Source organism: Sarcophilus harrisii, chromosome 1, assembly GCF_902635505.1.
Source record: "Sarcophilus harrisii chromosome 1, mSarHar1.11, whole genome shotgun sequence".
Lineage (NCBI taxonomy): Eukaryota > Metazoa > Chordata > Mammalia > Dasyuromorphia > Dasyuridae > Sarcophilus > Sarcophilus harrisii.
In genome coordinates, this window is record NC_045426.1 from 190,975,244 (window position 1) to 190,996,880 (window position 21,637).

The 21,637-nt window shown below is 35.3% G+C and overlaps 1 protein-coding gene across 6 annotated transcripts in view; it reads left to right on the forward strand.

Moving 5' to 3' along the window:
• Positions 1–21,637, forward strand: part of RHOBTB3 (Rho related BTB domain containing 3) — a 109,731-nt gene that overhangs the window by 38,868 nt on the left and 49,226 nt on the right. For all 6 annotated transcript variants that reach the window (XM_031967820.1, XM_031967826.1, XM_031967849.1 and 3 more), the window contains 2 exons: positions 8,397–8,508; positions 9,470–9,835. In XM_031967820.1, the coding sequence (XP_031823680.1) occupies positions 8,397–8,508; positions 9,470–9,835 (478 nt within the window). The remainder of the gene's footprint in view (positions 1–8,396; positions 8,509–9,469; positions 9,836–21,637) is intronic.

Here is a 21,637-nt window from a genome sequence, read left to right on the forward strand (position 1 = left end):
ATTTTGCTATTTTTTGATAAAGTGTTAATATTTTTATTTGAGTTGAAAGATCAAAACCATTGATAGGTATGAAAACTGGCCATAACCTCTAGAGGCTAAATAGATTAGCTATGAAGACATCCAAAAATCAGGATCTGTTTTGAGAATTCCAGGGAACTCAGGCAGGATCCAGCATTTCAGAGGGAACATAGCCCTTCAGAAGGAATAGTCCTGGATGGAGAATTAGTAGGGGATTTCTCTATTTTTTCCTTAAATATGACTCATGGCATCTACCAGTAGAGCTACTCATCTAGAAGGAAGAATCTTATCCAACATATAGACTCAGTTCAAGAGAGCTGGAGGCATAGATGAGGAAACACTCCAGAACAACCCAAACACAGAGCCAGTCACTTGGTTCTAGGAATAGCTTTAAAGCAGTATGGTTTCTGGCGTGACAAAGAAGGAGCACTGTATTCAAGGGAATGCTAACCTTGACAATAGAGAGTAAAACAGTCTGCAGAGTAGCAGACCCTGGGGCCCAAAAGAGCAACCTAGTCAGGATTGAAAGAATTGTATTCTTAAAAAGATATTATTTGTATAGACATCTGAATCCATGAGATTTATTGATTGTTTCTTCTTGGATGTCGCACTGTACAAATTTCTGGTCCTCTTTGTTGCTATTCTTTAGCGTGTTGTTCTTTCAGGGATACCTTGGTACATATGGTCAGTTTTCCCCTCCTTTCTTCCTTTTTAGAAGGAAAAAAAAAACCTCCCTGATTTATAACTCAAAGCAAATATATTTTTACCACTCCTGAAAAAAAAAATACTGATTACTTATAATTCATTCTTGGCCAAGAGTTTCTCATTCTTTTGTTTTAAATTGTGACCCAGAAATTCAAATCTCCTTCTAGAAAATACCTTAATATTCTAGAAAATCCTTCTTTTAAGAGACTATAGCAGTTAAAAAAAAATACACCTATGCCCAAGGATCTTCACTTTCTTGTGCAGGATTTCATAATTCCTCACAGTGTGTTTTAGCTTCCTTTTGCTATTAACTTATACACCCAGATGAATCATCCAGAATGCCTAATGGTAGTCAGGTTTGACAAGTCTTGGGAATAAGGTGGGTCTCTTTTATATATATCAGGTGAACAAATATGTTACTTTTCCCTTTTCAATTAATGCATGACCTCTCTCCTGCTGCCACCTCTGTGTCCTTGACACAGGAAGCTACATTTTGTTTTAGGGGATAAGCTTCGTACCTATTAACTTAGTTTAAAATATTTGGTTTTCCTTCTTCCCTTCCTTATATGTGTCATATTCTTCTGCCTTCCCACCACAAATTAATATCCTATTCTGTCTCTTCAGATCCTTTTTCATCTTTGTTTTCTTCTCATAGTTCTGCTTCTGAGCTTTCAATGAAACACTTCTTTCATTCTCCTTGATAAGCTGCAGAGTAAAGGAAGGATTCTTCTTGTCCTTTTATAGGCTTCCCTAGGAAGAAGCACAACCTGCACTTTGTTCATGAACAGTTCTTATCTGGTACTAGCAGGAACACAAACATAGTGTACTAGATACAGGTCATTTAAAAATTCCTTTTGGTCTTTTTTACTTGGAGGAGACTGATTTCATCAGTGTGAGCATACCTCCCAGTGTGGAACTTTCTTCAAGCATGTCTTCTGTAACTTACAGTCTTAGAGTTGCCTGAAGATACTGGGAAGAGAAAGAAATTGCACAGTCTGTCAGCTATTGTGTCAGAGGCTGGACTTGAATCCAAGCCTTCTTGAACTCTGGGGCCTACCTGTTGTTCATTCACTGTGCTCCTTTGCCTCTCTAGTCCTCTTGATTTTCTAGAAATAAAGTGCTTATTCTTCTGCTTTTCTTCTTTGATAAACTTGGGCTAACTTCTCTGTTTGCCACATCTTCATTCTGGCGTCCCAATCATTGGGAGTGTATTTATGGTGGTCTTTCTGCCTTGTCTTTGTCAAGGTGCTTTTGATTGATAATTAGCAATTTCTGTCAAAGCCCCAGTGAAGACAGAAGATGCTGGAAGCTCTTATCTCTGAGGAAATCTCAAGAAAAATTCAAGTACCAATTACCACTGTTCCCCTACTTTCTTTTCTCAAACTTATCAGATTTAGAAACTTCCCATCATGTCACCTGTTCTTCCTCCTTTGAAGAGTTTGTCATGTCAAAGAAAAAAGATAATATTAATATTATACTTTGTGATTTAGGCTCAAATTTGCTGGAAGCAATTTAATTTAACATTAATCTATATCCAAGATATTTCTAGTTTATGACCAAAATGACGTGCCCTCCAGCATGACTCTCTACCCCAAGACAATTTGAACAAAGAAGATTATAATATGTTAAAATACAGTAACATTCCAAAATAGCTGCCATTCAGTTCCTTACTAGATCTCTTATAAGGATGTGTGTGTGTGTGTGTGTGTGTGTGTGTGTGTGTGTGTGTGTGTATTTTGAAAAGAGTTCACTCCCGTGGTAAGTATTTTAACGTGAATCAATCTTTAACCTGTGAGTAGAAAGAACAGAACAAAGCAAGCTAAAGGCAGGAAAGTGAGGAATCAAACAGAAGTTTGATTTCAAAGAGAGAAAAATAGCTTCTAAGTAAGGACACATATGCTAGAGCCCTATCCCTAATAAGGGGACCCCAAGGCAGTGTGAAGAGATTTCTATACTTATGCTTATGGTGACACAGTGAATTGTGGCCCTGACAGTGAGATATAATAGCAACAAAGAGACAAGTTTGATTTATAGCAGGGCTTAATGACTGGAGCATGGATGCTAAAGGGGCTTGTCCAAACTCGAGACCACCTGATGTTGGTGTGAAACACTTCTGAGATTTTGCTTGAGCTCATTCAGAAGGTGAGCACAAGGGACTGTTGTTAGATCAAGCTCAGGGCCTGCTTGCTGGGCCTTAGCTCTGGAAAACTTGGTGTCTTCTAATATCTTGACAATGCCAAAGAGGGGCACTCTTCCTAGGTGGGCCATGGCACAAATCACTTCATTCTGGTGAGGATGCAGTGGTCTTATCTAGATAAAAGTTAAGTTTGCTTCCCACTTTCCTAAATGGAAAAATCTGGGAAGAGTTTTAAGCTAGAGAAATATTATTTCTTTATATTTTTAGAGAGACTAAAAAGGTTTTCTTAATGGACATCCATAAGTGATTAATGAGTTTTGGGGGACATGTCTGATGGGAAACTTAGAAACTAAGTTTTTTTTTTTTTCTTAACAGTTGTGAAATGTTGTAGGTAGCATTAGAATTACCTCATGGTAGAATCATAGTTGAACCATACAAAGCAATCGAGTGTCTCTTCAAAGCAGGACAAGAGGATTCTTCAAAATAAAAGTGAACAAATGTGATGGTATAGTGATATAGGCTCCACATCCTACCCCTTTCCTGCTTTGCTTCCAAGAATAGATTCCTCTGTGCTGTGAATCCTTATAGACCTTTGGACCATTCATAATTTTTATACTCTGCTATATTTATTTCTGTTTATATCTTATCTCTCTACCCTACTAAAGTATAAACTTCTTGAAGTTTGGAACTACATATTGTTTCTTACATTCACTGATTTTCATATAGTATATAGGTCTTGATATATGTATATTGAACTCAGTGTTAAAGCAATAGAACATCATTTAGAATAAACTTGATATTTTAAAGGATTGGGAAGAAGATGGCAGTGATAGGAAACAGTACCTTGAGTTCTTCTCCACAAACTCGTAACAGAATTAGAAAATTCACCATATATCCTGATGGACAAATACAGAAAAAGTTATAATGAGTTTTTGCCCAGCGCAGCTTGACATAGAAAGATAGAAAAGGATGTCTTTTGAACACTGGAGATGGGATCAGGACAGCTCTTCGGTGCCCAGAGAGAAACTGTGCAGCAGGAGGTCTGATACCCATACCAGGACACTATGATAAGGACAGGTGTAATTGGCAATTTTGTGACTCATTGCCCAGAATGAGAAAATAACCTCTTTCACGTAAGGAAGGCCCTGGGTTATGTATGGAGAGAAAAGGAAGTTTAGAAGTTGGCAGCAGTAGTGTAGCTTAGACCTCCTTAGGAAAATGGGTCTCACTTTCAGCATCTATCCCAGGATGCAGAAGAGTAACCAGGGCAGGGATCCTAGACCAAAAATGAATCCTCAGTTCTGACCTCTGAGCCACAGAACTTTTTCCACTTGCTTATAAGGGCAGGGTCCAGCAGCAGTCTAGTCAGAATTTGTAAAGCTCATAGTCATTTAATTTTTAAAAAAAAATTTTGAGGGGCAGCTAGGTAGTGCAAGTAGATAGAGCACTAGCCTTGAAGTCAGGGGAAATCTTGAGTATGCAGCTTCAGGAAGAATAGACACAGAGGCATTAGAGCGGGGAGAAGGACTTGTAGTTCTGAAAACTTACATGGGAATGGATTTACTAGACAACACTACATATATACCACGAAGGGTATAGCACCCTCCAAAATCTATAAAGAAATAAGGAGGGGGAGGGATGACTGGATGGGAAAGCAAAAGGTGTGGGAAGAAGATAGGGGAGTGATCCATGGGTGGAGAGAAGTTAAATAATAGCAAAGCAAGTTAAGGAACAGAATTGAAGCAGTCAGCAGGGATAGGAAAGATGGCTGTGTGTGTGTGTGTGTGTGTGTGTATGTGTGTGTATTTCTTTTTTTTCTTAACTAAAGCTTGCTTGGGAGTGGGGATGAAAGGGGGAAAAGAAAAAATAAATTAGGTGTGCAGCAGATAAAAGGACAATTTACAAGGAAGTAAAGAAAAAATGATCATTCATGAATAAAATTTCTTCTACTAATATATATTTTTTCTTGATTTGGTGATTTTTTGTTACATATTTTGAATCCTCCCTGATATTCTGCTGGGCAAATGACAATGTTTTCTTTTTGTTTTATATTCGTTTTCTGTTCTTCTTATTCTGGTTTTTTGTTGTTGTTGTTTTGTTTAAATAAAATTAAATAAATGCAGCCTCAGCCACTTACTAAACTGTTACTTTCACTTACCCCCAATTGTCTCCAAAAAAATAAAAGCAAAAAAACAAACAAACCCTCAAAACAAGAGGCAGAATGGTATAGTGAATAAAATGCCAGCCTCAGAACAACATACTGGTTGTTTGACCCTGTGCAAGTTTTTAGTCTCTCTAATTTCTAGGCAGCTCTTAAAGACTGTAAGTTGCAGGGACAGCTTAGGTGGTGCAGTGGATAGAACACCAGCTCTGAAGTCAGGAGGACCTGGGTTCAAATACGGCCTCAGATACTTAACACTTCCTAGCTGTGGGACCTTGGGCAAGTCATTTAACCACAATTGTCTTAGCAAATATACATAAAATATAAGTTGAAGAAAAGTTGCCACCCTGAATATATATATATACATAATATATATGTTTTATATATATATAAAAAATATAAGTTGAAGAAAAGTTGCCATCTTGAAAATATATATATAATATATATGTAATATATATATAAAATATAAGTTGAAGAAAAGTTGCCATCCTGAATTGATAAACTAATCATCCAGTAATATAGTTCTTAGCTTTCACTCTAAAAAAGAGAAATCATTATATCTGTGATAGTAAGTTGATAGGAAATAATAGAAGCATCAACAGATTTTTAATGGTTGAAAAGAAATAAAATTTAGAGTTATTTATAATTTAAAAAAAACCCATTTAGTGATAATTCAGAATTTAAAAGTTGAAACACATACATACAAACATACACACACACACACACACTTTGGCAGCATGATCAACTCTTGAAGATATTTGAGAAACTGAGGGCTATGCGTAAAGTGGTAGAGTGAGTAAGAAGCCATATGACTGGTTTTGGAAGTTTCTTGCAGAATTGTGACAAGCCATAATCTTACCAAAGAGGTAGTTATTTATTATAGAATAGATCATTATCTTGACCATGTGCAGACATCTGGTAATTATATCAGTTTCTGACTTACCACAGAACTTCCTCTTATGACTAGAATATGGTGAAAATTATTACTAGTCACACAATTATAGGTTTTAGCTTTATCAGTTATTCAAGACAATAAGCAATTCTTTCCTGAATGAGTGATTTGTTTAATTATGTTTAGACAAATCATAGTTTATTTTCCTTGATTTACAATTGAAGTACATTTTAGAGAAAAGTACTTTCTATTCTTAATTCTTATATCTATGTACTCTATTACCATCATACATTTTTTTCCTTTTACAAAAACATTTAAGTATCCCTCCAAGTTAGCACTTGTAGGCTGCACATTGAATCTCTATGGAATAACTGTTTTAGGTTCAAGGTGTGGATCTGTATTGCTAAAATAAAGAGCTATGAGCCCCTCCAATGTATTATCCTGTAGTATCAGCCTATTGATATAATTAGTTCCAATCAAAGGCCCTTTACTGAGATGGTAAAGAAAGTTCAATGGCTCCCAAGTATTCCCACCTTAAAAATGGAGGGCATTCTCCAATATATATATTTGTATAGGTAGAGATATATATGTATGTAGTATCTATGGGAAGAGTAGTACAGACATAGTACAGAGTTCAGTGATGATAAGGCACATGTGCATATGACTGAAAGAACTTAGTCTCTGGCACTGCAGGGTCCCACTGTTGTCATGCTACTCCACTGTGGATGCATCTCTCTTGACTCCTCATTACTAGGGCTAACTCTCTTCAACTTAGGGAAATTACACTGAGTAGAGCTCTCCTTGATCCCAGAACTAGGAAGCTTGTTCTTTAATGACCATTAAGAATATGTTGACTCTTCATCCAGTCAATGGCAAGCTGCTTTCTAATTCCATAAATGAGTATTTAATTCTGTGTAAAGGGGCAACAAAAGTTTCCCCAAAATCTTTTATTTATACTTTAAGTTAATACCTTTTATCCATTCCTCTTATTCTCTGTGATTATATCAACTGAGCCATGAAAAAATCAGTCAGGGTTATCGATCATTTTCCCAGCACTATATCTTCAAGTATTGTTTCTTTTTTTCTCATAAAATAAATAAGAAAGCAAGCTTACTTTCATATATAATAAATGTCATAATTCTTGATGACCAAACATAATTGCTACAATTATAAAAGTGGTTGGGGGGGGGGGGGAGTTTGACAAGCATATATGGTTCTCTCACACATAGCCATCAACCTCCACTATTCTTCCTTTGCCCTAGTATTTCTGAAGCAAGGCTTATACAAAAATGATGTCACTACCCCTTTCCCCTAGCCTTCAGTTTATACTAAGAAATCTCCATGTATAGGCTTAGATATGGTTTGTGTTTATTTTCCAAATTGTTAGTAACAGGGTCTTCATTGCATTCTAAATAATAAAGGTATATTGGATAAGGACACCATTTTTTTAACCCACATGCAATTCAGATACTTAAAATACATAAAGTACTTAAAGAACTATAGGAACAGGCACTGAAAAAGCATGCAGTACTCAAATGTAGTTCCCATATTCCAGTTAGTTTTTCTTTAATCCTGTAGTTAGCCACTGATAGTTTAGATATCCTCAGAAGAAGAACATACATCGAAATGGCTGCAGAGAAAATCTTTATACACCATTATCTGAATAACTTGCTATAATAGCAAGGGCAGGGAAGAATTAAAGGGGTATTAAGGTTTAGGTCCTCTGATTCCTCTATTGACTTTCCGAAGTCAATGTAGTTTATTCCTCTTTTTTCTTTAAGAAAGATGCTATTCAGGAATTCCTTTTGGGTTATATGGGTGAACACATGCCTGTTTCTGCTACGTTCCATTTCTTGGACTGGAAAGGTTCACTCATGTCTCAGGTCTCTAACCTGTGCTCAGAAAACCATATGTAACTCCTTTCCCAAAGTAGTATAACCAGGATCTACTATTATTAGTTTAGAGACTATGAATGTACCCAGACTGTTCCTTCCTTAGTATCTCAGTCTTCTTCTGTGGGCTGGTCTGTCTCTTAAGCAGGAACAAATGAAAGAGAAATCATAAAAAGGTTGTACTGGTGTGTGACTTCATTTTTATAGGCAACAGAGAGTGTTGATTTTTCCAAATAGAAATCATACTCTTGAATCTTTGCCAGTAGTCACTTTAGAGGCAGCCCCAGTCTCTGAAAATCAATTACAAATTGTCTTCTCTCTAAATAAGGTGACTCTGCTTCTCAGAGGAAGTGTTTTCCTGATCCCAGAGGTTCATACTCTGTAACCTTATCAAGTTGATCAGAAACTTCATTAAATTGCTCTAGAGGGATTCTCCTGAAGGATACTCTTATTATGTAATATATAACCAAATATTTTGAACTATTAAAATTATTATGGCTGTAGACCTATGCCCATAGTACTCTGTCAATTCTAATGTCAAATAAGTAATTTTAGCAATTTTGTGTTTTACTTATTTTTTTCATGTTGTAGTTGGAGTATTTTATGATTCAAACCTTGAATCAAAAGTCATCTGAAAAAATGAAGAAAAGAAAAAAAAGCAGCAAGTGTCATGGAGTTAGGCCACCTCAGCTCGAACAACCAGGTGATCTTTATAGCTCATATAGGCATAATGCTAGAATAATGGTTGTCACTTCATAGATTAAGTGTAATAGTTTAGCTTTGAAACTTTCTAATAAGTATAAAAATTTAGTTTTAAAGATATTCCATAAATTATCATAAGCCTTTGCTCAAAATTGTTTTCATGTATACACATGGCAAAAGTCCCCTAAATTATAGTTCTTTAACTTTAGATACATTTACTTTAATTTGAAATTTAGTATAAATGTTTCTAATATTGCTGACAGTCACTAGATTAACCACATGGAAATTGTATGATTTTGCTAGGAAAAGTTTCTGCAATTTTTCAAAAATAAAGTAAAATAGTAATTTTCTTTTGAAAAGATTGAGTCTAATAATTCTCTGGCTTATGGTTTGAAGGATAGGAAGGTCATTGCAAGTTTATATATGAATGCAAAACTTTAGTTCTTTCCGAGAGAACTGCTTCAGAGAGGAGTGGGAGAATTTGCTGATTATGTACTCCAAAGTCAAGAATGGTAACTCCTGAAATAAAGAGCTTAAGAAATTATACTTTTTAAAACAATAATGTGGGTTTTGACACACATTTATGCACTTTCCATTTGTTCTATAAGTAAAAATAAAACTTTTATATATGAAAAGGAAAAATCACGCATGTATATGTTATAAAATTCTATAATTTAAAATCTAGTGAAATTATTGCCTATCCCTAAAAGAAGGAACACTAGATTTGGAAATAGGTCTTTGGTTGAAAATTCAGCTATGTTCTTTCTTAAGCTGTGTGATCTTGAGCAACTCAAATGACTAGCGTGAGCCTTAGTTTTCCTATTATAAAAGTAAGGAATTTGGATGAAATTATAACCAAGGTCCTTTATTACTCTGAATCTTAAACCAAAAACAAACACTAAAACAATCTTTAATAGTTATACAATGATTGTTATTTTTCTATTCTCTCCTTTTTTTAATAGAAAAAATGCCTGTCTTAAAGGGTGAAGCATCACACTATAACTCTGACCTACATAACCTATTGTTCTGCTGCCAATGTGTGGATGTGGTATTTTATACTGAAGATTTAAAGGAAGTTGTAGAAGCCCATAAGATCGTTCTTTGTTCTGTAAGCAGTGTCTTCATGCTGCTGTTTAATGTGAAGAGTCCCGCGGATATTCAGGACTCCACTGTGATACGCACTGCCCAAGATCTCTTTGCTGTAAACAGTGAGACGACATTTCCAGTTACTAGCCAAGGCCCACCGTGCAACCCCCCAGTAAGAGTCATTGTTAAAGACTCTCTCTTCTGTTCTTGCTTATCAGACATTCTGCACTTCATTTATTCAGGTATCTTCTCAGAATGGTTCCAGCTACTCAGTATTTTTAAAACTTTTGAATGTGAAGCTTGCATGTTGCGTCTCCCAGTAGTCTTTGTCACATGCTTCCCCTTCTTCTGCTTCTAGGTTATTATTTGCAGTGGATTCTTTAAGGAGAAAGCAGATCATTGTGCTACACAAAAGAAATCTATTCAATTCAAGCGAGCTTCTTGATTCCAAACAGATTTGTTTGTCTGGGCTTACTGTAAAATTACATTGGTGGTGAAACAGTAATAGTGAATAAAATATCCTGTTTTCCTACTGAATAGGCAGAACTTACTATATGATCACCAGTATTTAACAGAGATTAAGGTGAGTTCAGAGAGACAGAACCTGTTACGGAGCCGAAGGGCAAAAGTTCTTTTTTTTTTTTTTTTTTTTTAAATCTCAGTGTGAATACAGATCATGGAAACAGGGCCTCAAAATCCTGACCTCCAAGATTTAAAGTGGGGGAGGAAGGAAGAAGTGTACCTGGGTAGATTTGAACACTACTGGGAATTAGAAGTATCTGGATTTCAGTTCCACTTCTGACACAAGCTTTGTCAATTAATTTCTTTGAGCCTAATACTATTTTTCAAGCCTTATTATTAAGTTATATGTTCTGATCTCTGTTTTGAAGGACTTCCCTTACCAATAAAATCAAAGATCCTGATGTATTTAGATATTTATCAAATATAAGAAAACATAAAGAACTCTTCTCCATTTTCATTTTAGAATTATGAATTTATCAAGTGTATATAAGGTATCTTGCTAATTTACCATCTCATTACTTAGCTGGTCACTCCTCTAAACAAGGAATTTAAAAGTACACTTTTTCTTGGCATTCTTCAGCTCTTAAAATTGCAACTAAAATTCAGAGAAAGAGAAATTTTGCCTAATTTGTTTAACTAAACAGGGATATGGCATGGCAAGATCACACATCTAAATTAACTTAAATGGAAAGTTTTAAGATTTGAAATAATATTAAAATTAACTTTGTGAAACAAGAAAAACTATTTACACTTTCATCCATGGAGCTAGAATCTGTTTTTCTCCTTGCAGACAGAAGCTAATTATGTTTCTAAGAGTAATCAGTGGGAAGGTTTGTTGATCTGGTTCTGTACTTTAGAGTTTTTAACTGGGAACATATGGTGAATTTATTTTAGGTGCATTAGGGGAAAGAGTATCATTGTTTATGTGTATGCAACAGTTCTAAAACTGTTGATGCTAGAAATTAGGTCACCTTTCCCTCCTTCTGTTGTTTGTGTATAACCCACATGCATGCATGCATATTCACAAATTCTAACATTGAAATTGGTTCTTTAAAAAAAAGAATGATAGCAGACACCTCTCCCCACCCCCACCCCCCCACACACACGCCACAAGGAAGTTATAGAATTATTGGGATGAAAACCAGTGAAGTCAAGTCAACTAGCAATTATTAAGCAACTACTTTGTGCCCTGGCACTGTGCTAAGAATTTATGAAGAAAGGCAAAAACAAGTTCTGGCCTCAAGGAGCTCACAGTTTAGTGGAGGGAGACAATATACAAACAATGTACAAATAAGATATATATACACGATAAATTAGAGATTATCTCAGAAAGAAAGCCACTAGTGTTATGAAGGGAAACCAAGGAAAAATTTTGGCAGAAAGAAGAATTTTTGCTGAGACTTGAAAGAAGCCAGGAGGCAGAGATGAAGAGGGACAAAATTCCAGGCATGGGAGATAGCCAGTGAAAATGCAGAGGGGAAGAGATGGAGTTCATTGTGCAAGGAGCAACAAGGAAGCCAGAGCCTCTGAATTATAAAGTAAATGGAAGGGAATAAGGTGTAAGAAGACTAGAAAGGTAGGAAGGAGCCAGGTTACAATGGTGGATGGTGATTAAGTGCTCTCAGTTGATTCTGGTTAGACACATGAAAAAATGCCATTGGTAGAGTAAATATCTTGCATATAGTAGCTGTTTAATATAGGTTTGTTGAATGAACAACGCTAGAAGAGACAATTTATAATGTGAATTAATGCATCTTCCTTAAGGTCTTTGCTTAGCATTCTAGAGTATTATGTTTCAGATTTTGAATTGTGTTCAGAATTTTATTTAAGAAAATTTTGATTGAGAAGAAAAGAATTCTAAATTGTGAATCGAAATAAAAAATAATGTAAACTTTTTTATTATTATTATTTCAGTGATCTGTAGAGATTTCCTTCACTGATGCGATCAGAACCTTTCTATAAATTAAGAGATGGTCTTTTGAGAATTTCTGTGGCCAAAAAACTACTCATTTTTCTGCTAACCTGATGTTGAACTTCTTCAGACTCCAGATTTAGCTATTCTGGTCCTCATACAACAGACAATACAACCCATTATTGGGTCCATTTTCAAAACTTTATCAGTTTGGTGTAGGACCTATCAGACTCTCTGGATGCTTTTACAAGCCACCTTTTTCATCATAGTGGGATTTGGAATAGGAATTTAGTTAGTGGGGATATAGGGTATATGATTGTCATTTTTTTTTAATAGAAAGTATTGAAGACCTTAATTTTCCTCTTTTATGATAGTGCTATAGATCTGAATTTTGTTTATTAATTGAAACAGTATTGATTTTTTCTGTACTGCTAAGGTTCTATCTCTGTGCCTCCTTTATAGCATGTAGGTCACTCTGACTTTTTGAAGGCTTTGCTAACATAGCACAAACTCTGGCACGTTCTGCTATGCTGGAAAGGCATTAACTATGCCTGCTGTTTGACAATCAGAGAGGCTCATTGCAAAGGTTGTCCACTAGGTGATGAATTCTTTGGCATAGTATAATATGTGAAATGAGGAATAGCATGGAGTAGCCCCCAGTTCTGTTCAGTCCTATTCCTTCTTCACTAAATACAATATCAGAATGGTAGAAATGGAGTCAGTATATAACATAAATCTACCTGTTGGTTCTCCAGTTGGGATCCTAGTCCAGTAACCAGTGAGTCCTTTTGATCCCCACTACAACTCTGGGAAGTAGGTGCTATTATTATCCCCCTTTTACAGTTGAGAAAACTGAGTAAACTTAGAACAAGTGACTTGCCTGGGGTCATGCAACTATTAAATGTCTGGATTTGAACTCATTTTCTTGAGTCCAGTCCTAGCACTATATCACCCAGCTGCCTTTATATAAGAATGACATAAATTCTTATAAAATTGAATTTTTCTGATGATGCCAAAATATCAGGACCTTTGAAGAAGTAAAATTGCTTGTGACCCTAAAGGCCTGAGAGGTGTACAACCAGAAAAGCACGTGGACTGATCATGCCATAAGAGCACAGGATAGCAAATGGATCAGGATTAGCTCAGCTCAAATGCTTCTTTGGTGCTCACATAATGTCGGTGAAAGTGAGCAGTTGAATATAACTTCTAGGTTGTGATTAGATGACTGGAAGAATTGTGGTTCCCTTACAAAATAGAAAATTAAGAAGAGGGAGGGTTTTAGAAGTGCCTAGGAGATATTTAGGTTGAGGTATACAGAAGGCAGGTAGGGATATGAGACTGAACTCAAGAGATGTGGAACAGATAATATGTAAATCTTGAGAGAGTCATCTACATGGTTCATAGTCTGATGGAGATCACTAAATTAAGAGAGTATGCCAAAGTTCTTAATTCAGAGTCCATGAAGTTGGTTTTTTTTTTTTTTTAATATTTTGATAATTGTATTTTAACATATTTGGTTTCTTGTATGAATTTATGTATTTTATTTTATGCCTTTAAAAACATTTTGAGAAACCCCACCCCTCCACCCTTTTATTCAGCCCCCTCCCCCAGCATAGAAAGAAAAGAGGAGAGGTCCTGTGATAAAGTTTTGTAATATACCTAAGCATAAGGATTGGTACATGACTGATCATCCTGCAAAGGCGAGGGAGAAGAATCAGTCAGTCACATAGGAAGAGAGTCACGAGAGAAAAGTGTCACAAAAATCTAAAGGGGAGATAACATTCAGGAGGAAAGTAGTCAACAGTGTCACATGCTACACAGGATGAGAAACAACTTTTGGGTTTAGCAATGTTGCTCATTGGTAACCTTGGAAAGAATAGTTTCAATCTAGTACTAAGGGCAGAAACCAGATTGCTACAGGTTGAGAAGTGAGGGGGAGGTAAGGAAGTAAAAGCAACAAATGTAGAAAACCTTTTCCAGTAGTTTGTCTGAAAGGAAGAACAGATGTAAAACTATGTAGCTTGAGGATGTGGTAAGGACAAATGAAGAATTTTCTTTCTTTTTTTTAAAGGATGGGAACGATCTGGATGTGTTAGAGTACAAAAAGGAGGAACCAGTATATAGAGGCTGAAAATTAGGGAGAAATCAGGGATGAGCTCCTGGAAGAGGTGAAAGGGGATTGTATTAAGAGCTCAAATAGAGGGATTGACTTTAGCAAGAAAGACTACTTCATCTTCTGAAACTGGGGAAAAGGAAGAGAGAGAGACAATGAAATATGATTTGAGATTAAATGGAAAACTGAAAGAAGGTGCTTAGAAATGATGACCTTCACTTTTTCAGTGAAATATAAAGTGAAATCCCCTACAGAAAGAGAACAGAAGGGATGATGGAAAAGAATTGAGAAGAGAGAAAATAGCTTATGTCTACTTTCAGCAGAATGTTTTCTTAATAAATCTGGGTTCTTGCTATAGACTTAGGGTCATTAGACCATAGAGCTAGAATCGGAAGCCAGAGGGTTACCAGTTCACAAGTCTAGAGTGGAAAGAGGCTCTGGAGGTCATGTAATCTTGTTCCACCTCTTGTCCCCCTCTAGTTTATAAATAAGGAAATGAGACCTATTTGAGAAGTTAAATGGACTGCCCCGTGGCACATAAGTGGCAGAGCTAGGCTTCAAAACTTAGGTCTTTTGACTTAAGATTCAATGTACTCATATTTATATTAAAACATTAAATACATTGTATTAAGCATGTTTTGAAAATATTTTTTTAATTAAAGCTTTTTATTGACAGAACATATGCATGGGTAATTTTTCAACATTAACCCTTGCAAAAACTTCTGTTCCGACTTTTCCCCTCTTTTCCCCACTCCCTCCCCTAGATGGCAGATACATGGAAAACATGTTTTTTAATGTTACATAGTGATTTCCTCACAATAGGACTAGGCAGTAGAAGTCAAAAGCATATCATAGTAAAAAAAAAAAAAAAAAAAAAAAAATTAAAAAAAAAATCTGATCTGTAATCAGAAGACTTGGGGTGAAATAATGGCTCTTTTACTTCCTATACTTCCTACCTGAGTGATCTTAAGAAATTTAGGAGCCCTAATTTCTCCATTTGTTAAAAAGAAGAAAAAGAAGGGAGTTAGACAAGATCATTTTGAAGTTTCTTCTAAATCCTGTGATCAGTATTGGAAAGACCACAGGATTTAAAATCAAACATTTTGGGTTTTAATCCTGCTCACTTTATTCTACCTACTTAATTTATTGGAGTTTTAATTTCCTTATCTGTAAAAGAAAGAGGAGGTTGGACTAATCTCTAGAATCCTTCCAAACTTTAAATCTGTGGTCTTAAGGTTTGTGCCAAGGAACTGGGTAGAGAAGATAACCATATGCCTATTAATAACAACCCACATTAATAAAACATTTGAAGGTTTGCAAAGAAAATTCTTTACTTTAAAAATGGGTAGATAGTCCTAGTAATACCACCTGCATTTTACATATGAAGAAAAGGAATATTGGAGGGATCCAGTGACTTTTCCAAGGCCACCCAACTCTACTGGTTGGTGTCATACTGATTGTGCTTTTATTCTACTGTATTTTGTGTCAGAGACACAAATATGGTAATGTGGAATGGGACCTATCCAATTCTGGAACTCCTGGCCTTCTCAGGATCAGTCAGTACAGGATCTTTTCAGTGATTATAATTATGAAATTAGAATTTCAGACCAAATAGCAAAGCATTTAATTGGAAAGAACATAAGTTACCACAAAATCAAACAATTTTTAACCTCTTATTAATGAAATCAAGCAATCTCCCACAACTTCCATGCCATTGGGAAAGGGAGGGGACATTTCCTAGACAATCTGGCTTACTGCCATCTGCTGGAACTGTTTGCTCCTCTGGATTCTTTTTCTTTGGGGCTAAGGAAATAGACGGGAGTAGAGTGTTAATACTGTTTGTGAGATTGCCAGTATTTCTCAAGGACTAATCAAAACATTTTCAGGTTTCATTTAAAACATTTCTTCTCCCAGTGTCTCTTTCTACCCTAATCTTACCCACCCTTGCCCTCACTTCTAGCTCGTTTAGAGTAAGTGAAATCCTTTTAATACTCATAGTCCTGACGATGCTATTAACATTGAAGTTTCAATACTATCTTCAAGGAGTCATTTAATAACATTGGAAAGGAAGAGGTAGTTTTTAACCTTTGCCCGGCATTTCTGATGCAATTAAAGGTTTATCATGTACATACTAGGCTGTGTGGGTACAAGTACAAAGAATGACACAATGCCCACTGGTAAGGAGCTGACACATTCAAATGGGAAAAAACAAGTACATGTATAAGCATACACAGAATACAAACAAATATAAAGTCATTTGGGAAGGAAGACATAAGCAACTGAGGGGTAATGGATACTAAGAGCATTTTAATTCTTAATAACAACTCTAAGTGTTAGGTGCTATTTATTGTTATTTTATAGAATCAGGAAAAGTTTCATGGAGAAAATGTTACTTGAATTGCATATTCTTACAGTAAGACTATAGAACACAAAATGTTATTTTGATATTCTTGGATGAGAGCCACCTAGGTAGTGCAATAGATAAATCAGGAAGAGCTGAATTCAAATATGATCTACATACTTACTAGCTACACAACTCTGGCCAAGTCACTTAATTCTGTTTGCCTTAGTTTCCTCAACTGCAAAATGAGCTGGAGAAAGAAATGGCAAACCATTGCCAAGAAATGCCTCCAAAAAGAGTCATGAAGAGTTGGACCTGACTGAAAAGTGACTGAACAACAGCATACTTAGACAAATGGTTATTTGCATTGTATAGCCATCATCTAAGAATCTATTAATGCTATATATTTGCATTTCTTGTTTCATTTCCAAAATTAGTCAAGTTATAGTTTCTTAGATGCTTTTAGATAAATATACTGTTTCTGATCACTGAAGTTCTAAGATTACCAATATCATTAACTAGTTAGGCAAAGGGAATTTCTATCTGTCTTTAAAGTTTTATTTTTGGATGTGCTTTGAATTACTGAATAAGCATAGACAGTGAATATGCTTTACAAAGTATTGTTTTAATATGGGTGGGTGACACTAAAGGAAATCTGATTAGGAAGCAAATATGTTATTCCAGCGATTTTAGGGGTTTACTTTTAGAATGTATTTTTTACACAAATATGTATAATAGTTCCCTCTAGACTCCATACTAGTATATCATAAATTTCTATTTCTTGTATATCTTAAAATTGTAATAGCACCTGATTCAACAATTATGTCAGCCATTACCTGATCTAATAAATTCTCCAAAGGTTAATGTTTTTTCCCGTCCCATAAGGATCATTTATTCAGCAAAAATTCTTCCTCTAATAGTTATCCACAGATAGAAAAAGATACAGTTTCATAGCACTGATTTCAAAATCCTTCAGAGCAAATGACTCAATGGATATTGCCCTTTTGGGGTTTTGTTTTGTTTTTTTTCACTTTCAAATTTTGGAATTATTCCCTATTGTTCATTATTATTTGCATTTCACATAGCATAACTAGGTCAGTATTGCAAATTATGTGTGTAATTTTACATTTATTGTATCTGTTATATCCAGAATAGTCTGTCACTTAGCACTTGTTAAGCACCCTCTATGTGGCAGGCACCATGCTAAGTGATGGGAATACAAAGAGAGACAAAAAATAAAGCAAAATCTCCAGTGATCTGCCAGATCTGGAATAGATACAGAATTAAACCCTGTCCCTGCTGTTGTAGAACTTATAGTCTAGTAAGGAAATGGTGCTCATACATGGATGACTAAATAAAAGGGCAGATAGTAATTCTTATCAGAAAGATGATGAACTAAAATTCGGAGATCTGATAGGTAAAAGATTGTTGCTAAACCAGGGAAGACTTCCTGTAGAAAGTAATATTCGATGAGTAAGATTTCATCAGGCAAAGATGGGGAAGGAAAGATATTCCAGAAAAAGGAAATAGCAATCATAAAAGCAGAAAGAGCAGGATGTAATCTGAGAAGAGGGAATAGTCTAGTTTGGCTGGAAAATGTGTAAGAGTAGGATGAGATAAGAATGGAAATGTAATTTAATGGAAGTCAAAGCAATTTGAACTTTGTGGCCAAACCACTACCCATTTGTTAGCAGGGAAATGACATAAACACAATATTTGGTGGAAAAGAGAATCCCAATGTAAAGATTTTGTTCTTTAGCCTAACTGTGGCTTTGTAAACATTTCCGATCACTAAACATTAATCACCATTGTGTCCTTGAAAACCTCTCCTATCATATTTACTAACTTTATGTTTACAGAGACCTTTTTTCAAAAAATAAAACAAAGCCAAAAATCTTAGGGCTTTTCCCTACTTTTCGTAGAATAACTTTGGAATACTGAACTGATGAGTTCTGGAGAGAACTGAATGTACTATCATAAACATAGTAAAAAAATATGATTTCACTGCACAGCCTATTAAAAAGGTAACTCAAAGGAATTGATATAGAGATTTCAACTAATTTAAAAATTACTGAATAAACTAATTCTGGTTTGCTTATGATTGAGTTTGAACTATATCATAGTAGAATGTAATAATATATTAATAACTTCCTTTTGACTTTTTTTCTGGGGCACAATCATTCTCCAGGTCTCCCATGTCCTTCACACTTGGTGTTATCTTTGGCTTGTTTCTCTTCCATACCTCATCTATAGTGTTATCAACTTTTTTTTTTAGTCTTAACTCTGGAACACTTTTTCTTATCATCCCTTCTCATTTGTTCTCCCTGATACCATTCTTGGAAAGGCGTGGTTTCTACTTGCTAGTACTATCAGCCTTTTTTGAATTATTTCTGCTATTGCTTTCTTGCTGCTAGCAACAATCCATTCTTCATATCATTGTTATTATGATGTACCTCACAAGGAGAATGAACTTTAGATGAACAGAAAAAGGAAAAAATGACTAGTAGAATATTGAAAACCAAGAGAATTAAGTAGACAATAAAAGAGTAGTTAACTATATTTCATGAGTTCAAAACACTTGGCCTAGATAAACAATATCCCAGGTAGTGAAGAAAAAAAAACTTAAAAGATATGATTAGTGAACCGCTTTGAAAGACTATAGCCAAAGAGATGTCACTATACTGAAGAAAGGCAAATACCACATTTTCAAAAAACAGAATGGAGTTGGTTCCATAAAGTATAGGCTAATGATTGAACAAACAATTAAAATTCCTGGTAAAATCTTAAAATTTTATTTTTAAGGAGACAATTGCTAAAAAGGAAAGTGTAAATTACAGAAGGCCAGCATGACTCTTATCAAGAATAAGTCAATTCAGAAGTAGCTGAATGACTGGACAAGAAAAAGTAGTCATTAAAAAGTCAAGATTAATTTGGAGGTTGATCTCAAATGAAGGGCCCCAGAGATTAGTTCTTGACTGTCCACTGTTTAATACTTTTTATCAATGCTGTGAATGAAAACAGAGATGATATACTGATCAAACTGACAGAAAGCCAACAGGAATAGCTAACAAATAGAATCAGGAAGTTAGAATCCAAAAATATCTTAGGCTAGAACTTTGAGCCAAATAGAATATGATGAAATTTAAAAGGGATAAATAGAAAGTAAGGAAGTATGATATAACAAATAGAGTGCTGACTTTTGAGTTTGAATTGTACCTTTAACGTTTACTAGCATTGTAACTCATGGTAAGTCACTTAACCTCTCAATTCCTTAGATAAATCCCTAGGAATTATCTTCTAAATGATCAACCAGTTGAAATTGTAATCGATGGAGGAAGAGCCCACATTGGAAGTTTCCAACTCTAGTGAATCATAGATCCTTTCTATAACTGAAAGTATATAGTCCTATAGTAGGGATCAAATAATAAATTTGACAAGCATTAAAGATGGGGGTAGGGGAGGTAGTGCAACAACCACTTGTCTGAAAAAGGTTTATAGTTTTGCTGAATTACAAGTTGAAATGAGTCAAAGTTTATGGCGGTTGAAAACCAGCTAATTAAAAAAAGAATCATGGTATCTGGAATGGGGAAGGTGATATCTTTGGTCAGATTACACCTGTAATATTGTATTCTGTTCTTGGGATCACATTTTAGGAAGGACGTTGATAAAGCTGGTGTCTAGATGAAGCTAATGAGAATGGTGAAGATCATATTTTATGAGTTACTTGAAGGAACTGAGGAAGAAAAGATTTAAGGGAATTATAGCTGTCTTCAGTTATTTGGTGGAAGAGGTAATTTAATTGCTTGGCTGCGTAAGAAGAGGTACAGTGAGAAGAGGTTGTTGAAAAGCAAATTTTGGCTCCATGAAGGGGAAGGCTTCCTGACAAAAGTAGGTGGGATTGATTTCACTTCATTTTAGTTGTCCAAGCACACCCTGGATTATCATTGTTAGGGATGTCAGAGAATGGATTTTTGTTTAGATATCAGCTGGATTAGATGGCTTTGAGGTCCCACAGAACTCTGAGAATCTTTAATTTTATTATCTGCATAGTAAAATTCCAAATCCTCTTATCTAGGAGACAGTGCCCTCAATGGTTGAATTCTGTCTTATTTTCTGAGTACTCCTTGCACCAAGTCACACTGGACTTCTTGACCACATTTCAAACTTTCAAACATTATAAATTCTGCTTTCATTCATTTTAATTCTGGGTGGAAACATATTTCAAGTGTTATTTCTAATAACTTAATCAAGCTATTTTTGATCTGTGTCTTTTGCTTTGGCCTAAAATATCTTCCCTTTGGACTTTCAACTTTACCTCAAGTGCTACTTTTTCAGGAACCCCTCCTTGATCCTGTAGTAAATGGCCAAACAACTCTCTTGCTTTATATTTTGCTTTGTGATCCTGTGATGGACTTATTTTTTCATATAAAAATATATATATACCATACATACATACATACATACATACACATACATATGTGTGTGTGTGTGTGTGTATGTGTGTGTGTTCGTATCTTTACCAGTATCTGGTATATCTCCCTTACTGGATTGCAAACTCTTTAAGGGCAGAAATTTTCTTTTATTTAAATTTGGTACTTCTTTCAGTGCCTACATTGGTGCTCTGCACATAGTAGGTGTTTAATGAATATTTCTTGTATAACATTTGTTGTAGAACATGAAAAATCTTTGTCTTACAGTCAACAGGGCATTTTGAGCTTTTATATATGATGAATGGTATACAATGCAACTTTCATCATGAATCTAAGTAATATATACCTAATATCCATGTTTCACAATCAAAGCAAAGATTGAATTTAAACACTTCAGACTTGAACTGGAGACTTGATCCAAATTAAATGTATATACATCCCAAGCTCATTCCATAACAGTCCTATAGCAGGTCCTGACTCATCTTAACTTTGGAGACTTGGCCATTGAATTTTTGGTTCCCCCCCCCTCCCCCCAGATGATTACATGTTTATGCTATAATGTACTGCATTTTCTCTGACAGCAAAAGTCAATAAGCTCTAACTGGACCTTACTTAAGGTTATTTTCCTAAATCTTCAGGCCAAGAACAAGAGCATGATTAGTTGAATTCATTTTCCTATCATTGTTCCCTCACTAGGGAATTACAAAATAGTTTTTAAAAATGTAT